Source organism: Rhipicephalus sanguineus, chromosome 5 (assembly GCF_013339695.2).
Source record: "Rhipicephalus sanguineus isolate Rsan-2018 chromosome 5, BIME_Rsan_1.4, whole genome shotgun sequence".
In the NCBI taxonomy this organism is placed as follows: Eukaryota; Metazoa; Arthropoda; class Arachnida; order Ixodida; family Ixodidae; genus Rhipicephalus; species Rhipicephalus sanguineus.
In genome coordinates, this window is record NC_051180.1 from 154098196 (window position 1) to 154116081 (window position 17886).

General features: G+C 44.7%; 1 protein-coding gene across 1 annotated transcript; it reads left to right on the plus strand.

Moving 5' to 3' along the window:
• Window positions 1-420: 420 nt before the first annotated feature.
• LOC119394356 (origin recognition complex subunit 4) lies at window positions 421-13782 on the plus strand. Its single transcript, XM_037661656.2, has 12 exons — window positions 421-683; window positions 802-892; window positions 1431-1506; window positions 1612-1697; window positions 1801-1849; window positions 2221-2369; window positions 4688-4861; window positions 7337-7423; window positions 10023-10131; window positions 11551-11646; window positions 12203-12264; window positions 13353-13782. Exons 1-12 carry the CDS (start codon window positions 514-516, stop codon window positions 13536-13538), a joined length of 1335 nt encoding a protein of 444 aa, XP_037517584.1. The 5' UTR covers window positions 421-513; the 3' UTR covers window positions 13539-13782.
• The last annotated feature ends 4104 nt before the right edge of the window (window positions 13783-17886 follow it).

The window sequence follows — 17886 nt, forward strand, 5'->3', positions numbered from 1 at the left end:
AAAACATCCCCAAGCGCCCACAGGTTGCCTGAACCGGCGATGTAAACTTTCAACGAAAAGCCACAATCTTTCACAAATCCAAGCCAAGTTGCGTGAAAATAGCGTTTTCTTATTCTGACCCGGGTCAGAATAACGAAACGCTATTTTCACGAGGGTCGCAGTAGGGCCGGCCGTAAACATATTTAAAGTCGATACGAGTCGGTCGTAGCCATGGAGTGGTCGTAGCCAATATTTAATGATGCTGATAATGGCTTTGTGCAAAATAGTAAGACTTCATTGAATTGCAAATATATGTTCGTTACAGTAATTTATTATTTGTATAATAGTGTAAAATAGTTGTACTAACAGATTTTAAAATGCCGGCTTTCATTTTGTGTGCTGCAAACGCCATTTTGAGAGCCAAATTACGTGACACGCTGTCAATCCAAGTCTAGCCAAGTCAGCAAGTAGCGGAAGCGCGGGAGCAGCGAACGAAGCAGACAAATTTTGCCGATTCCCAGTGGTTTTCTCTGTATGAGCTTACAGTACACATTACAAATGACGTCAGGCCGCGATGCCGCTCGTAAAGGTGTTTCGTCGAGTGGCGTTGGGACGTGGATCTCTGAAGTGAAAAAGTGTCTCTTGAGAAACCTCGACACGCAAGCAAAACCCGACCTCTTGAGGTCCTACGGCGAGCAAAAGCGGTGAGCAAGTTTAGAACGATATGTCGAGTCGCATGCGCCGATTCGATACGACATAAATACTGCAGTAAAGAAATCCACTGTGTTAATCGATTACGTTGCTGTATTTTTTCGCCTGCAGTGTACTGGAAGAATTGTTGTCAAGAGCGGTCAAGCTAGGCGAGAGCAACTCCGTTTTGGTAGTTGGGCCCAGAGGATGCGGGAAGACATCGGTGTGTTCGAAGATTTCGCTTCTGTGTTAACGCTCGCTATGCACCATTGCATGTGTAATGGCTAGCCCATCCCCTACATGAAATACGTGCAATACCTCTGTTATTCAATCAAGTCACTTTATTTATTCCGCATACAGTTTTGGAATGGATGCTTGTGCGAAAAGCTGATCAAGGATATAGCAATCGTGATGAGGCAGCTTCGTAAAGGAATGCAGTTTATAAAAATATAAGGGAATAACAGAAGGTTCAGCAATTTACAAGCTAATACGGCAATTGCGCAATAGCCATACATTTATAGTCTTTGCAGTGCAGATAGGAATGACGAAACTGTCAATACAAAAAATTTACAACACAATAACAATGTATACTGCTCTAATAAAATACTGTTATTACGCAAGTGTTAACATGTACAACAATTGTGATAAAGTGACAAAAATGATATAAAAAGAAATTTAAGACATACTTGAAATATCCTAAAAAAATAAATAGTTAAAGGACGGTATTTCATTATGGGCATCTTGACGTGTTTATTTTTCAGTTGATTCTAGCCGTTTTGGACAGTGTGTCCGAGCGCAAGGACATCGCTTCAAACTGTCTTCTCGTAAAGTTGAACGGTCAGTGATTTTCATACTTTTTTGTCGCCACTGTTCTTTGATACAAGCTGTGCAACTGTGTCAGCATCGAGACCTACAAATTGACACATATGTGTACCCACACAGGTTTCACTCACACAGACGACAAAATTGCTCTGAAAGACATTACGCGCCAAATGCATTTGGAGAATGTCGTTGGTGACAGAGTATTTGTGAGTATTTGCACAAAGTCATTTTTTCGTCTGCTGTTTTGTTGTGTTGAAAGTGTTCGGGCCATGAGTGAATCGATGTGCTTTTCACCGACCATCTTTTCAGGGCAGTTTCTCCGAGAACCTTACATTTCTGCTAGAGTGCCTGAAATCAGGTATGTCATGTGGAACTTGAATTCATATGGCTGCTACTTCACGTATTGATATCACTACCAACATCCAATTGCAGGCATCCGTTTGTGGAAACATTTTGCCACAACTTTGCCACGTTGCGGTATTCGTGTCAAATGCATCATTTCAGCACACACTATTTCGTGTACCTGAGAATACACTCTGTCGTATTGCTATATCTACATAGCAATACCAAACAAATCTGTTTTGTTTTATGTCTTTGTGTTCGTGTCTTCACACTACGCCGTGACTATCAGCAAACATTAAATAGCCCAAGAACAAGTTGTCTTGCTATATAGCAAGCTTTTGTTCTTAGTTTTATGACGCACACTGTCTTATTTGTGTCTTCTTTTAGGTGACGAGCAAAGCAAAACAATTGTTTTTGTTGTTGACGAGTTCGACATGTTTTGCTACCATAAAAACCAAACGCTTCTTTACAATTTGTTTGATGTGGCACAATCGGCTCAAGCACCCATTTTGGTTATTGGAATCACCTGCCGGCTGGTAAGTAACACTCGTTCTTATTTTCTTGCTCCAGGTCTTTCAGTAATGCGATGAAAGGAGCTAGTTGGTTCATGCTGGCTTGGCGATGCACTTACGGTAGGGAGACACTACGAAGGACAGACTACAAAGAACACAGGACACAGTTTTACCGAACGTGCGCAAAATTTGCGCTCGTTTTGTTAAACTGTGTCATGTGTTCTTTGTACGAGCGCATCACCAAGCCAGGTCTTTCAGGTTAGTCAAATTTTAACCAAGCACATAATTTGGTAACTAAAAAAAAGGAAACTGTGAAATGTGCCTGGTACTGAAAGGTTCTGGTTTACTGTGCAGTAACTCACATCTCGAACTTGTTACAGTGTGGCAAATAATTGGAAGTAACAATCAAGGGGGTCCAAGAAAAAAGAAAGAGAAGTTGATGCTCTTTTCTTCCTTCTTTGGCTCCTTGGGCCATTTCCTCCAATCCGCTGCCACACCTTAACAAGTACAAGCTTTCCCAATCTTAAACACCAGTCTTAAACACAAGTAGCTTCTGTATCTGCTAATTGACCATGAGTGGTGCTGGATAGCACCCTTAGGTGTAAAGTTTACGTGTAGGTATTCGCATTATGGCAGGTAAGACTTGTGAGAATGCTGAATTCTTCATTAGTCAGGGGGCATACCGTGTACCAGTTTTTGCAAGCTACACACTCATCTCTTAAATTACGTAGTTTCATCCATTGATATAGCAGGAATTCGTGTTTGCAGTGGAGCTTATGTTCCATAATCGTTTCTCACTGGCTGCACATAAATGCCCATGAAAATTGCAGAGACAGTTGCCATGGCTCAATTGGAAGAGCATCACACGTGTTACATAGGTTGTGGTTGTGGCTCCCATTGGCCACAGTGTTTCTTTCAATCCATTTTGACAGTTTCTTTTACTTGAACATCGACATGGAGTCCACTGCCTGCAGTTGAAGCTCATTACCATAAAATCCCGAGCAAGTGCCCCCTTCCCCTTTTTGGGAGATCTGAAATATGCGACAATGACCGAGCATGCGCCCCCCCTCCCCTCTCACCATTTTTTTTCACCCTGTTCTCTGCTACAGAATCCTGCAGCAGCGGTTCCTAGGAACCCATGTTCTGAGTCTTTAGATACCTGCACGATTTCCTAGTACTTCTACAGTGTGATGCCTTGAGGTTGCATTCTGAGTTGTCCCAAATTGTCGGAACATTTGAAGCACGTCTTTCCCCCTTGGTCATAACACATGAAATTTCACACGAGGATTCCTTCCGGTTCAGTAAAAACAGTAAATGCATGCGTATTCAATAAAGCATTTCAGTGGAAGCTCATGTGTGCATTCTTCTTAGAGGCTCTTCTGTCGCCATCTTGAATATTGGTCCGCGACTGAGCAAGGGCCCCCCTCCAAACCTTGTCGAATTATCTTTCGCCGTAAGGGGGGCGCTTGCTCAGCATTTTATGGTATGTGAAATATTCTTTATGGGCAGTGAGGTTTGTGATTGCTGCACAACCTGTCTGCGCTGTGAAAAACTTCAGAATTTTTATTTGCATGTTTTCGTTGCAAAGTGTGGTACTATATTGGTGTGTGTGTTGAAAATGCAGCTGTCAGTGACTTCCTGTGAGTGTGTTTTGCATCCAAGTATTAGCTATACTGCATAGGTAGTATTTTTACAGTGAAAGCTGTTATGAGATCACAACAACAGCCGATTTTGGTGGCGTTGTTCGCCGCCGCCGCCAGTGTCTGTAACCGCTATCGTGCAAAATGAGAACCCGGGCCCCTTGCGTGGCGAGCGAGTTTTCTACCACAGAGCCAGGCCGCTGCTTGAAACTCCTTTGGAAAAAGACTATACAAGTGTCATGTCGGGCAAGAAATTACGTTAATATGTGTAATATAGTGTAAATATGTGTAATATAGTGCAGAAGAGTAAAATAACAACCAGGCATCACACAATGCAAATTGCCTAATGACTGGGTCATTTGATGCTTCGAACGCATTAAAAAGGGCTCAGCCATAATTCTTTGTTGTCATGAGCGACAGTATCAACAAAGTGCACATAATACCTTACAGATGTGTAGCGGGTACCTTGCTTCTCCACAGAATGATGAATAATGGCATAGTGGATGCTTTCCTACTTCACAAAAATTATTATGATTTATGGCATAGTGGCTACCTAAGGCCTCTCTTCCCAGCTTTCACTGTCAGTGTGCTGCGTGTTCCGCGCAGGCCTGGCGTTTTTTTCTTCTTTCACTTTTTGCACAGATTACATGTGCGTCAAGACTCTTAGTAGTTACGAGTTAAACCGCATGTGACACTTTTCAGGATGCCGTTGAACTCCTCGAGAAGAGAGTGAAGTCTCGTTTCTCGCATCGCCAGCTTCACCTGTTTCCCAACTTCAGCTTCGAAGAATACCTTGGCATCATGGTTGATCACCTGTCCTTGCCTACCAACTTTCCAAATAAGAAGCTCAGAGAGGAATGGAACGCCTCTGTCAAGGTGATAACGAGGTGTCTTTTGATTGATCGTATTTGATTGATCACATTGCGACACTCGTAGTTCAGCATAGCCCTATTCACCGCGAGATCAGGCTATAGGTGGCAGCACCATCGTCGCGTTTGAGTGGATAGGTGGTCGGTGTCGCGTATACAAGTGTACGCAGTGGCGCTTTGCAGTAGGCGGTTTGAGTCAATTGTCGACGAATAAAGCGCGTTGACTGCAGGTGATGTATACGCCCTCCATTGCCAATGCCCGAAACCAGCCTAAGGTTCTATTACGTGTGAGAGAAGCGCAATGTGCCAATCAGTGGGGTACTGGCCTTCGGTCACATTTGTGTTTTGCACTGTGCTCAATGTTTTTTCTTTGCTTTATTTGCATGTGTTTAAATTGTGTTTTGCCTATACCACAGTATAGTGTTGCGTGGCTGAGCCAATTAAGTATTTACTTCTTGCTCTAGCAGCTACAAAAAAAGGGAGCCTGTATTTCTGCGTAATTAGATGAAGTAGAACATTGTGCACTTTGCTTTTCTGTTTGCATGAATACATGTACTGCTATAGAAATGCCTGGCTTCAGGTGTTTCTTACCTCTAATCGGCCTTTGCAGACGCTAGTTCATGCTTTGCGCTATCACAAGGATTTCCAAGTCGCCAACACTTCACGAGATTGTGTCGCTAAATTTCTGCATTCACACCTCGACATTTAGTACCTTTCTTTTTTCCGTTTAGGACGACGTCAAATGCACTATGTGATGTGCTTGAACGACAAAGTGGTACCCACTAGAGCACTGCACGGGCCGGATTTTACAGCCCGGGCCTGGCCCGGGCCCGCTTTATGAAGCCCGTGCCCAGCCCGGGCCCGTGGCTCCAAGCGCGGGCCCGGGCGTACTTGACTGTACCCAGCCCGAGCCCGGCCTGGGCCCGGGCGTTCATTACTAAACTAATCCAGGGCGCGCTTGTTCATGACCAAGTCTGACCCGGGCCCGCTAGAGGATATTAGTTGTTGATGATGATGATTAATGATGCCGTGCGCTTTGTAGCGGGCGATCGGACGGAAAATTCGGTGTGTACATGCATCAAAATGTTGCTTTGCCCGCGGTGGTAGCTCAGCGGTTAAGCTGTTTCGCTGTTAAGTCCTAGGACACGGGTGCGATTCCCGCTGCGACAGCGGCCGCAATTTGATGGGGGCGAAATGCAAGAACACCCGTGTATATACTTACCTTTAGGTGCACGTTAGAGAACTCGAGGTGGTCGAAATTGATCCGGTGCCATTACGGCGGTGCCACTACTTTGACAAAGCCTGGTCCCGCAGACGAAACGTTAGTGAAAATATACAGTGCCAATCTATATCTACACTGGTGAAAAAAAATAGCACTTCAACTGTTTTTCTATTTTTATTGCTAAGCTTTACTAAGAGCCAGCTCTTTGCATGTGTCACTTCAGCTTGGCGCAGTATACCTTAGACCATGCAATGCATAACGTTCGTGTGTGCTCGAAGGCCCGACTTACGCCTTTTAATGAGCGGGTCCGAGACCGCTCATTTTAATAAGCGGGTCCGAGTCAGCCTCAAGCCCGGGCCCGGCCCAGGCCCGCAGCTTCAAGCCCTGGCCCGGCCCAAGCCTGCGGCTTCAAGCCCGGCCCGGGCCCGCACTTTCAAGCCCGAGCCCAGCCCGGGCCCACCAAAAAACGCTTCGGACGGCCCGGCCCGGGCCCGTGCAGTGCTCTAGTACCCACACTGAAATGATTTTGGCCATTGAATGGTACAATGGTTAGACCTAGCGCCATACCGACACGTGCATGCTCTCACTTTTATTAGAGTGCATACAAGTCTCGTAAGGCGAAATGCTTATGTATATCGTGTAAGCATACGTACAAGCATTCGATAGTGTCCTAGCGCAACAGAATAAGCTGTAATCTGAGGACCTGCATGACGTACGCACACATGCGAACACGGTGTGGCTAGCAGACGACACAAGGAGCCATCCACACCACGAGGTTTCGTTCGCTCGCCTCTAGGTGCCGACTCTGCTCGATCTCGCGGGCAATAGCAGTGGGAGGTAGAAACCTTTTCTCTCTTGAAGTTGTATTTTTCCACCGACAGATAGGCACTGCAGGTAACGTACTGACGTGCGTGTGCTAGTTCATCTAATCGATCGTGCCTAGCAATTGTGCCATAAAAATGCCCCGTCTAATGAGTGCATTCTAAAAGAATACATCCCATGTAAAGGGTGCATATCTTACACTGTGCCCTATTGCTTAAAAAATTTAACTGAAGATTTGTGACTAGACACAGTGAAACAACAATACACTTCAAATGCCGAAAGGGAGCCAAGTCTGAGTGGACTTTGAACACGCCCACAGAACTGTTGGTGTGATTGAGCAGTGGTAGATGCCGTCAACGTAGACAAAACACTTGTCACAATACAGAGCCTTGTGCTTTCTTTCGTGTTTTGTTTTTTGAAAGTTAGTTTACTGTGCAGGATTTTGCCCAAGAGAGTGCTGTGAGAACAGCCTTGCAACGGCTGTACTCGACCAACAAGGACATTCGAGCTATGCAGTATCTGTTGGTATGATTTATCTTCATCATTTATCTTCTTTTTGCGAATGCTTCTGGCCATGCTTGTCCGGCTCATATCGAACAAAATTTTTGCCGCCGAGATTTTCAGCCAAATTGAAAGATCTAGTGCTGAAATCTGTAGGCCCAACCTTTATTTCAGGCAGAAACTAGCGCAAAATAATGAATTTTATGCATTTTTCACAAACTGCCGTGTCTAACGGCCGCACTGTGAACTAAAGGAGGTGATGTTTAACGTGCCAGCCATTACAGGCGTCTCTAAACTGGCTCCGCTCCCACTAGAACCAGCACGATCGGCACCGGCAGCGAACAATGCTCGCAGGCGGGGTAAAGCCCCTAAAGGGTGGACCCTTGTGAAAGGGGGAGAGTTGGATGTAAAGGTAAAGGCGAGTGGCCGGAGAGGAAAACGTGCACCCTGCATCCGCCATGGGGACATTCGACGTCATGGCCGTCGACGCGCAGCCTCTCCCGCACTGGCGTGCAGCCGCGGCATGCTGACAATCCTCTAAAAATATAGCCAACTGTTCAAAAATATGTGAAATCAGCTATTAATTGGAACAGTTGTGCCTTCTGAGTGGTATTTTGATGTTCTCGTCATTTTTTTCCTATTTTTGTTCAGTGTGCCTTTAAAAAACCTCCTGACAAAGGTGTATGCAGAACCATCTCTGCATTGAAACTTGGTGTGCTTTGGGTGTGTCGTTGGAAGGCCAAAAATTTTCTTGCTCAATTTCGTATCCATTGATGAAATATTTATTGACAGTGACTAATTACAAAACACATGCAGAATTCCCAGAACTCTCCCCGAGTTGCATAACATTAATGGGTCTATATAGATTAATTTTTAAAATGTTACCACAGTGCGTTACAATCTCATAGAGCAGGTTCCTATATAAAGCAATAATTGAAAATGGGACCTTATAAAAAAATATGTGCCATAGAAAATAGCAAATTACCGTTGCAATCCTTGTGCTTAAAGGGGTGGTGCCACCAAATTTGTGGCTTGCGCGTTCTTTGCTGTAAGCATTTCCTATAGCTCAAGGAAGCATGATGCACGCACCAAGATTCATGTATTCTCGCTAAATAATTTAATATCGCCTTTTGATGTGGACAACTTTCGGTTTCGGTTTCTGGGCGCCGAGGTTCGGCAGTGACGTAGAAGTGTAGGAGGCGTGGTCACGTGACCACACGAGGCTGTGACGCACTTAGCCAGGAAGCGATCGAAACTCGGCGAGTGATGCAGCAACCGATGCTTTGTCAGTACTATAGTCAACTAGAATATATTTTAGTTCACTGCAGCCGGTACGTACGTTGCGGAAGTGGCGGAGGTCCGGAGGTCACTCACGTTACTACAGCAGATTTTGGTGTGACGTCACTACAACTTTCGTTGTCCATCCTACAGATCTACGTCAGTGTTGGCGCGCTAGCGATGGGTTTCGATCGGGAAAATGGGCATTTAGGTACACTTTGGAAGTGAATTAAAATATATTCTAAACGTTTGCTGTGTCCGACCCTTCGTGTGGAATGTACTTGCATACAGAGGAAACCCACAACAGGCTTGTTATAGCCTCGAAATTTGATGGCACCACCCCTTTAACACATGAACCATTTTGTTATGTGCAGCTGTTTATTTATACTGTGGCACATAACAAAGCGTTTCATATCCTAAATGTGTTTGGCAGAATGATTAGTGATTTTATATATCGTAGCATATGCAACGAAACTGTTCTCGTTTATGATAGATTTGTTAGACACAATAGGACAAAGCTCCCTAGGACGGTGCTGAAACACCCCATTGCGGTCTGATTCTTAACGCAGCATTTGCAGATGAAACAGCAATATCTATAAGTATCAGGTCCGACCCATTGTGTTGAACCATAGGTAGCAACACTGGCCATGGGGGCCACATTTTCAATGGAGGTGAAAATGCTTGAGGCCCGTGTACTTAGATTTATGTGCACGTTAAAGAACCCCAGAAATTTCTGGAGCCCTCCACTACGCTGTCCCTCATAGTCCTATCACGGTTTTGGGATGTTATACCTCAACAATTAAAAAAATTAGGCAGTAGTTATGTGCCATTGTGGCTTGCTCGTAGTTATATGTGATACAATGCTTAGTTTTTGTAAAGAAGCTTATTTTGTGCTAATTATGGCTAACAATGTTCAGGTAGTGTGTAATCCACTGTGCCAGAGTATTTCGTAATTAGCCTTAACTAGAAATTTCCAAACAAGGTACAAAAAGCAAACCTAAATGACCCAAATCAGTTGTTGCCAAATGAATTGCATACGGTCTGTAATTGCCAAATGTTATTATGATTAAAAATGAAGTGTGTGACGCTGCATTGTCATAGCAAACCACAAATTTCTGTCTCGGCCTTCTTGTGTGTCTTGTTAGGGGACTGTTCACACTGAATGACAATAACTTTCCAACAGGCTGCCGCAATTGGTCTAATGCATGTTTCTACAAGTAAAGACATCCACTTCAGTCTATTAGCTGCCTGTTAATAGGATGGATGTGTTTAGCTCTGTCTGTGTCTAATTTTCTGTGGCACGGCGTTTAAAAGTGGAGCTTTTTTGTGTGATATGAATTTCCAGCTGCCACCTGTTATGCGCCTCTCGGAAGAGAGTCCGAAGCTGGACGCTGTCCACCTCCTTGAGTCTCAGAGGCAGCAACTTGAAGACTCCAATGTTGCCCTTCTGAAAGGTATGTTGACATGCAAGCACATGCACACACACACACGTGCACCACATCACTATATCCTACTGAGACTACGTTCACTCTCTTGTATTAGTTTTTTGTTACCACTTGTAATTGTTGCTCACGTTACAGGGGTGAGGAACCATCAAGCTGCCTAGATTGTGGCTTTTATTTCTCACTTCTTCATGCACTTCGTGACATGAGTAAACATTGACTGCTTGATTGATCAATGTATTCGTGAGATTCTATCACATTGGTGCATGTTGCCAAACATTTAACAAGGAATAGACGCATGCTTTTCTCAGTATAGTTCTGTGTAGCAGGGTAAAGGTTATGAGGTCTGCAAATGCAGGTACAGTCGCCCAAATCTTTAAACTAGTGTGCGCGAGCAGCAATTTTTTCTGCATGTCTTCGCATTATGACTGAACTAAGTTTCAAAAAGGGTGTGGGAAAGTGCATGCCCACAAAACAGTTTTGCGTAACTTCGTTGCATCATGAGGCGCTGACACACAGAAAAGTCGCTGCTGCGTATGCTAGTTAAAGATTTGGGCAGCTGTACTTGTGGGGGCAGCAAAGAGCAAGGTGACAGATTGCAGGCAGATATACTTTTAGATGTGTTTGTCCTCCCGATTTGTTGAGACGTTTATAGCTTCTACAGGAGTGCACGGAACTACTGAGAGAGTATAGGTTGAAGTGTGGGGTGCATGGTGCACTTGGAACAGGCTTCTAAATCAACATGTGGTGAGCCTCTTTTGTGTTTCGTCATAAAGTGCCTAGGGGCAGCCATATTAGGAAAAATCTCATCCTTTAAAGGGACCCTGCAACACTTTTTGAGCATGGTCAGAAAACGAACAAGCAAGCCAAACATCATAGCGCAGCATGCGGACTGGAATTTACAATTAATTCTCAAAGTCGGCTAGAAATCGCTCCCTCTTCTCTCTACAAATGATGCCATATACCCAAAGTCCGCAGTTGTAGGCTGATTTGAGCATTATGAGCTGCATAGTTACCGTGACCACCGTAGGATGCCACCACGTGCCCGCGCGCGCGCTTGCGATCACTCTGAAAGTGAGCTGCACGTTCAAAGAAAAAAAGAAAGAAAAGAAAGTACTCACGGTCATGACATGTGCTCACAAAGGAACACATCTTCTTGCCCCTTTGTCATCCCCCTTCATGCGTAGTTTTCAGCACGCTCACTGGTACGAAGGGAGACAGAAAGCGTTTAAGCATGCGACAAATCCCTGCAACTCCGCTCGTACTGGACGAATTCTACAAATTTTTTGTGGCATGCGATTCATGAAGCGCCATGCACTAATAGGGAGACTATCCGATTATAATCCAGGAAAGTGTTGCAGAGCCCCTTTAATGGTTCACTAATTCGCCTCAGTTAGGTGTGTATATCTTACGTGCATCATTGGATTCCAGGGTTGTCGATGCTAGAGCTGTCGCTGGTCATCGCAATGGTGCACTTGACAAAAATTTACGACGGAGAGCCCTTCAACTTCGAGATGGTTTATAAAGGTAAGGAAGAACTTCCTGGTAGTTATTGAAAGAAAATAATTTATTTTGCGCTTCCATTTAGAAGAAGAAAAAAATCCGTTGTTGAAGGAGCAGTACAAAATTGTACACACAGTACAGACCGCAAGGAACACAGTTCATAGGCCTGCTCCCCCCCCCATCTAAATAAAATGCTTCAGCAACTTGACTTATTACAATAACAGGAGGCTCCCACTGTGGAAACAACCACATTGCTAGCTTGCACGCTTTCTCCGCGAATATTGGCACCAGCTTCTCAAAAACATTGTGGCAGTGTCCTCGGCTGATGAAATACATTGCTTGTTTTTCGAGATATGGGCACCCACTTTCAGTCTAAATAGTGCACACAACCTTCCAAGAGTTGCAAAGCACTAAAGTTGTGCTCAGTGACTAGTGCACCATAATTCCGCCTGAACATTGTCGCAAGAGCGTGAGCTCAATCTCTAGTGATATTTATGGACAAGCATCTTTTTCTCCCTATGGCACTGGCAAAGCCTGGCATAAAGGAAACTTTTTTTTTTTCTTTCTTTTTCCATTGCAGAGTTTTTAAAATTTGCAACTGGAAAGTCATCTCTGGAAACCAGCAAGCCCGTGGTAATGAAGGTATCGCAACTTATGTTACTTTTTCTAATCATAGAGTGAGCCTGAATTCTTAAACTTAACACACAAAAAAAGAGAAAGTTTGGGAGATAAGAAATCATTACATTGCTTTGAAAATTCCTTGTCTTACAGATTTATTGTGTTGCTGTTGCCAAAGTCATTGAAGTGTCTGAGGCTGTTCGGTTGCCGGCGTACCCTCACATGTTTCACTTGATTGCAGCACTACAATGCCACAGTGCTGTAATCTATAGATAGAGGCCTACATTGTGTTTATCATGTGTTCTGTATTCCAAAACTGAGCAAGCTTCACTTATATGGACATACATCAGGGATGCGTTCTGCATAATCTTTTGTATACCGACAGTACTGATCCATATGATTTGAAATATGTATGAATGTTATTGTGATGTAGCTATAATGCTAAGATAGCATGTGCAGTGTTCCAGAGTGGTGTTTCTACAAATAAACTTTGAAAAACCACAAGTTTTGGCTGCACATGGCTGCATATTAAAAAAAAACAAAAACGCAAAGCCTTTCACGGCAATGTCCGTGACATCTGCTGCATTCTTGTTTGCAATATCAGACGCAGTTGGTCATTTGCTCAAGCGAAGTTGTCTTTAATAAGCGCAGCGCTAATTCTTTCTTCCTGGCCGACACCGCATCATGTGACCACTGCGGCAGTGATGAAACTATTCAACACGTTCTGTGCGACTGCCCACAGTACTGTTCACAGAGACAGTCACTTTGCAACGCGCTCGACAAATTGGACGACCGCACTCTGTCGGAAGAAAGAATCCTGCGCCATCGAGCGAACCCAACGTCACAGAAAATGGTTGTGCAAGCGCTACTGCGCTTTCTGCATTCAACCGGTGTTCTCAGAACACCTCTGACTGGAACATCTTGCGTGTGTGTGCATGTGTGCGTGTTTTTTTTTTTTTTCGTTTTCATTTATCTCCCTCTCTTTCTGTCCTCTTTCTTACCCCTATTTCCCCACCCCTGTACAGGGTAGCGAACCGGTCACTTGCGCCAAGTTAACCTCCCTGCGTTTCCTTTTCATCTATTTTTCTCTCTCTCTTCCTTGATCTTCTCAGGCATTCCAGCAGTTGGAGGCATCGGAGTTTGTGCAGCCCGTGTCTCGGAGCCTCGCCAGTGTGCAGTACGAATTCCGGCTCATGCAGCTACTAGTTGACCCATCACAGGTGCACGAGGTGGTGCACAGGTCGTCGTCCCTGCCTACGGAACTTGCCCATTGGGCAGTGTCTGTCGTAGGAAGCTAACAGCTGCTTAGCATCGCTACTTGGAACTCGTGCATAATGGTGTTGCTACCGATGTCGAAGCCCAGGTGTTGTGCTGGTGTTCAATGTCCTTTCTCGAAGATGTTCCAAGCTTCGGAGAATGCCGCCAAGTTACGAGTGCTGGAGGATCTCTGTGCTATTGCCCTCTCCTCAACTGAATGTGTTTGCATACATTCATGGCGTTTGTTTGCAAGGGTTTGCTGTACATAAATAAAATCAATGAAGAAGTGCATTGGTGTCATGAGTTGCATGTGCGAGTGACCACTGTCAGTCACAAGCTAAGGATCCAGAAAATATTTATCTGCACCTGAGCCAGGTAGTTGGATGACACCTGGATCACAACAAGGGAGCTTTTAAACAAGTAAAAATGCGTTGGAGTGTACAGTCGCACTCAAAATGACTTGCAACGCGGGAGCGTGTGGCCTCACGAGTTAGAAGATTGCGCATGGCTTCAACTTGTTTCTCTTTCAACAACTAAATGATATTTTCTTATTTGAGGTCACACCCAAGTGAGGGAACAGTGTTTAGTTATGAAAATAACGGCTAGCAGAAGCCACGCACAGTCACGCACGAGCGTACGTGACCCGCACTGTCGAGTCGTTACTGGCAGCTTACCAATACCCTTGAATACAAAAATATGCAGTGCTATTCCCAACTCCAGTGGCCACATTCTGATAAGCCTTGGAGCACGGACACTCCTAATTTTTTTTCCCTTTTCCTCGTGTATGCTTGTGGTATGCTTCGGATTTTGCTTGAAGTTTGAGAAATCTCGGGATGGGGGGGGGATTGACTGTTGGGCTAGGTAGTCTTCCATTATCACTGTGTAGGTAATGTCAGCCTTGTTCTTTTGCGTTGATTTAATTTGCGTTAAATCGATGTAGTGATATTTGAGGAAGTTGTTGAGGCACATGTAGTATCAGTGCTTGTCAGCAGGCAGTGTATTTGGGACTGGCAGCTATGCGTTTGTGCGTTGAATGTGGTAGATCACCCAAGGTCGGTCCAAATAGGTCGAGAAGCTTCGAGCGAAAAGCGGTTCAGAACCCATTGCCAGCAACATCAACAAGGGAGTTATGGGTGCAGCGATTGAAGCGTGACTATGTGTGGACGGAACAAACACTAATAGCGAAAAACCAAGCTTTATTCAAGGACGAAGCAATCTTAATGTTTTACAAGTGACATATTTTTTCCCGAACAATATTATGTAGGATTAATGTGAAAATATTTTATGACAGTGTCTAATTACGAGAAACCTTTTTCTTAGTGCCCTCTGAAGAGACGTGCATGCCATTATTGTTCAGTGCAGCCCTTACTGAGTCTGAAAAGGCCTGCTCGTAAAGTTCATCCACACTTGTACGCGTTCTCTGAATTATTGTAGTGACAATTTCATTTTTGCTGTACGCGGAGTCGTGAAGTGCATTTCATCGTTGGTGAACGTGTTCAGGACGGTGCCCAACGGGCAATGGGACGATGCGAATAACACTTAACGCCGAGTGCTTGCTTCGGTACCCGCGGGAACCACCATGTGCTGTGCAAGGATGCAATAGGAACACACGTATGCCTGGTGACCCATGTCTTCTAGATAAGAAACCGTTAAGGTTCGGAGTACTGTGCTCGCTCGATTTTCGTGAATCAGTATTCCCGCAGCCCGTCTTCCTTCATTAACACGCAGTGCCTCGGTGAGCATATCGCCAACTTATGTATTGCGCTACGATTCGCATGCCTGCATACGTTATAACAGTAATTTATCGGAACATAAGGCAAAATATAGTGCACGTAATGTCCGGTCACTTTTTGTACATATTGCGACACTTGGTGCTCATTGTGTGCAGTGTAATAAAATTATTATTATTGAGGTTATTGAATAAAACTGAAATGTCATAATTTTGGCGTGACTAGGCGTCATTTTTTCTTGATAGAACTGAAGCACACAAGCAATGTGCACTTTAAGAAACCTGCGTATGTGCGAAGCAAATAAGCAACGCTGCAAATATGAGGGGTACACTGCTGGTTGCTTTAATCCGACTGCGGAAAATGCCATGGATGCCGAATGAAAGTTTCAAGAATAAGTTTCCTAGTAAAACCAAGACGAATTAAACAGCAGTACACTTAAACACCACTGTCTAGTCATGAGTCGATATTAGTTTAGCTGGCATTGACTTGAAACGCACTAGTCATGGACTCGTCAGTTTGCCTTAATGCGACTCCTTAGCGATCAGGGGCCTACGAAAACAATTTTTAGATCAAATTTAGCGCTAGGGCCAACAAAATGACGTCACTTAAATAACTGATGATGCGTCACATCCGCTTTATTTTTCGTTCCGCCGGAAGTGTTCCCTCCTCACACAGATGGCGCTAAGCCCCATGAGCCGCCATTTTCTGAACGTATGGGTTTCTATGGAAGCTTCGCTACCAGTTATATTTACCTTGGATCAGCATTCTGTAGTGATTGCCATTTTCAACAGCAGAGCGGTTCAAATTAAGCATGAGGTTAGGCCGTGTAGAGTGAACGTAAACTATCATTATCATGATCGGCCTCTACCTACTAGTGCGTTGCACGGCCAGCGCGTACTCCCTTCGTCGTCTTCTTCATCCTATTAAGACCTTGCCAATTAAGCTAATTGTTAATTAAGACATTGCTAATTAGTCGCTCATTTCACGATTGCACTTTGCCAAGAAATATAGTTCTACGCTCCGCATAGCGAAGCCTTGCAATGCCTAGCCAAACCTAGCGATGACTTATTTGAGCTTGCAGAAGCCAACAGAAGCTAGGTTGGCTTTAAGCTCCACTGTTAGTCTAACCTTGCACCACTTGTCTGCATAATCCACGACATTGATAGGCCCATGTCGACAATTTGACTGTGAACAGTGTATGATTCTGTATGAACAACTAAATGGATCATGAGAAAATACCACACCCAAGCTTTCCAGTAAAAAAAAGATAGTATGTCAAACAAAACAGGTATGGACAAGTATGTGTGAAAAATATGTTGCCAAACTGTGTGTGCAGTGAACCATATGAATGTGGTGCCGGCAACAGATGCAAAAGGAGAAATTCTATGAAGGCTTCCCTGAAATGTTTCGTGATGGTGGATTCAAATCCCTCTCTAGGACAACATGTAAAGCCAACGTAGAGCATTGTACACCCTAGGAAAATTGCAACTTTGCGAAAACTTAATGCTGCACAAGCGTTTCGGTGATCGCTGCATGCGTCTTCCACTGGGCCATTCCAGACGCTAACAAACAGCTAGGAAGAAGACAGAAGATGCCGCACCGATGCTGCTAGATAACACTGTCCAAGGAAAGGCATTAATTTGATGCGAAGCAATCAGCAAAGAGCAGCCTATGACATATTTTTCGTTTTGAGTAAAGCGTTACGGAGTGGATCGACGTCTGTGCCAATTTAGTAGTTGTGCGCACATCATGGGCTTGCCAGGCACATTGATTACAGTGGCGTGTAAAGGGTAGCTCATGGTCCGACATAATATTGTCACTCACGTTACAGCAGAGATGTCAGTTTTATCACAATGAAGTGCACGCTGCAGTGCATTAATCAGGGTGTCAACCGACCGGGAAAACCGGGAATTCTCGGGGATTTTGGGTAGTCTAGAAATTCTCAGGGAAAACTCAGGGAAACTGTGCTCCCATCAGGGAAAATCCACAGTAACTTTATTGAAAGGCAACGAAAGTCGCGGTAGCGCTGGCTCGATATTTTGTGAACGCATTTTTCAAATCAAACGGCCGCTGCGGCTGCGGCGAAGTGGCGCACCTCGATGCTGTCATCGCCTTCGGAGCGGTGGAGTGGGAGAGAATCAGGCTAATGCGCGGCATGCGGGAACCATGAATCACGACACATCGTATCGCGCAATGTTGTCAGGGTGTTCTGTGACTACGCGGTGTAGTTCTGTATGCTTTCTCGCGCGTGCTGTGCGTTAGCGCCCGATATGGTGTTTTTGTTATCGCCGCGTGTCAAGTAACAAGCATGATTAGTTGTAGAAGCGGTAGCAGTAGATGTAACGAGCTTGAGTTATCTTGCAAGCTATCGCGATCGTTCAGGAAGCGGATATCTTCGACATGCTGGTATCTGGCAAGCCATCCCGATCGGCGAGAAAAAAGACGACGCTTGTTGGCTGTTATCGGAGAGCTCACTCGCTCGGATCCCGAGCTTCAAAGATGCTATTTAGGACTCCGTGAAGAATAGAATAAATTTCCAGGCAAGAGCTAGCGTAACTCACAGCAAGTGAAAGCTTTTTTTTTTCTTTTTTTCCCGATGACGGCACATGCCGAAACAAGTTTTAGGCAGTCGACCGATATTTTGGGGGGCTGCAGCTCG

Bases quoted from the DNA above. Each gene is read 5' to 3' on its own strand.
- LOC119394356 (XM_037661656.2), top strand. From the start codon at position 514: ATGAGCTTACAGTACACATTACAAATGACGTCAGGCCGCGATGCCGCT. The intron at 1,507-1,611 runs GTCAGTGATTTT...GTACCCACACAG, and splicing joins TCTTCTCGTAAAGTTGAACG to GTTTCACTCACACAGACGAC. The intron at 1,698-1,800 runs GTGAGTATTTGC...CCATCTTTTCAG, and splicing joins TCGTTGGTGACAGAGTATTT to GGCAGTTTCTCCGAGAACCT.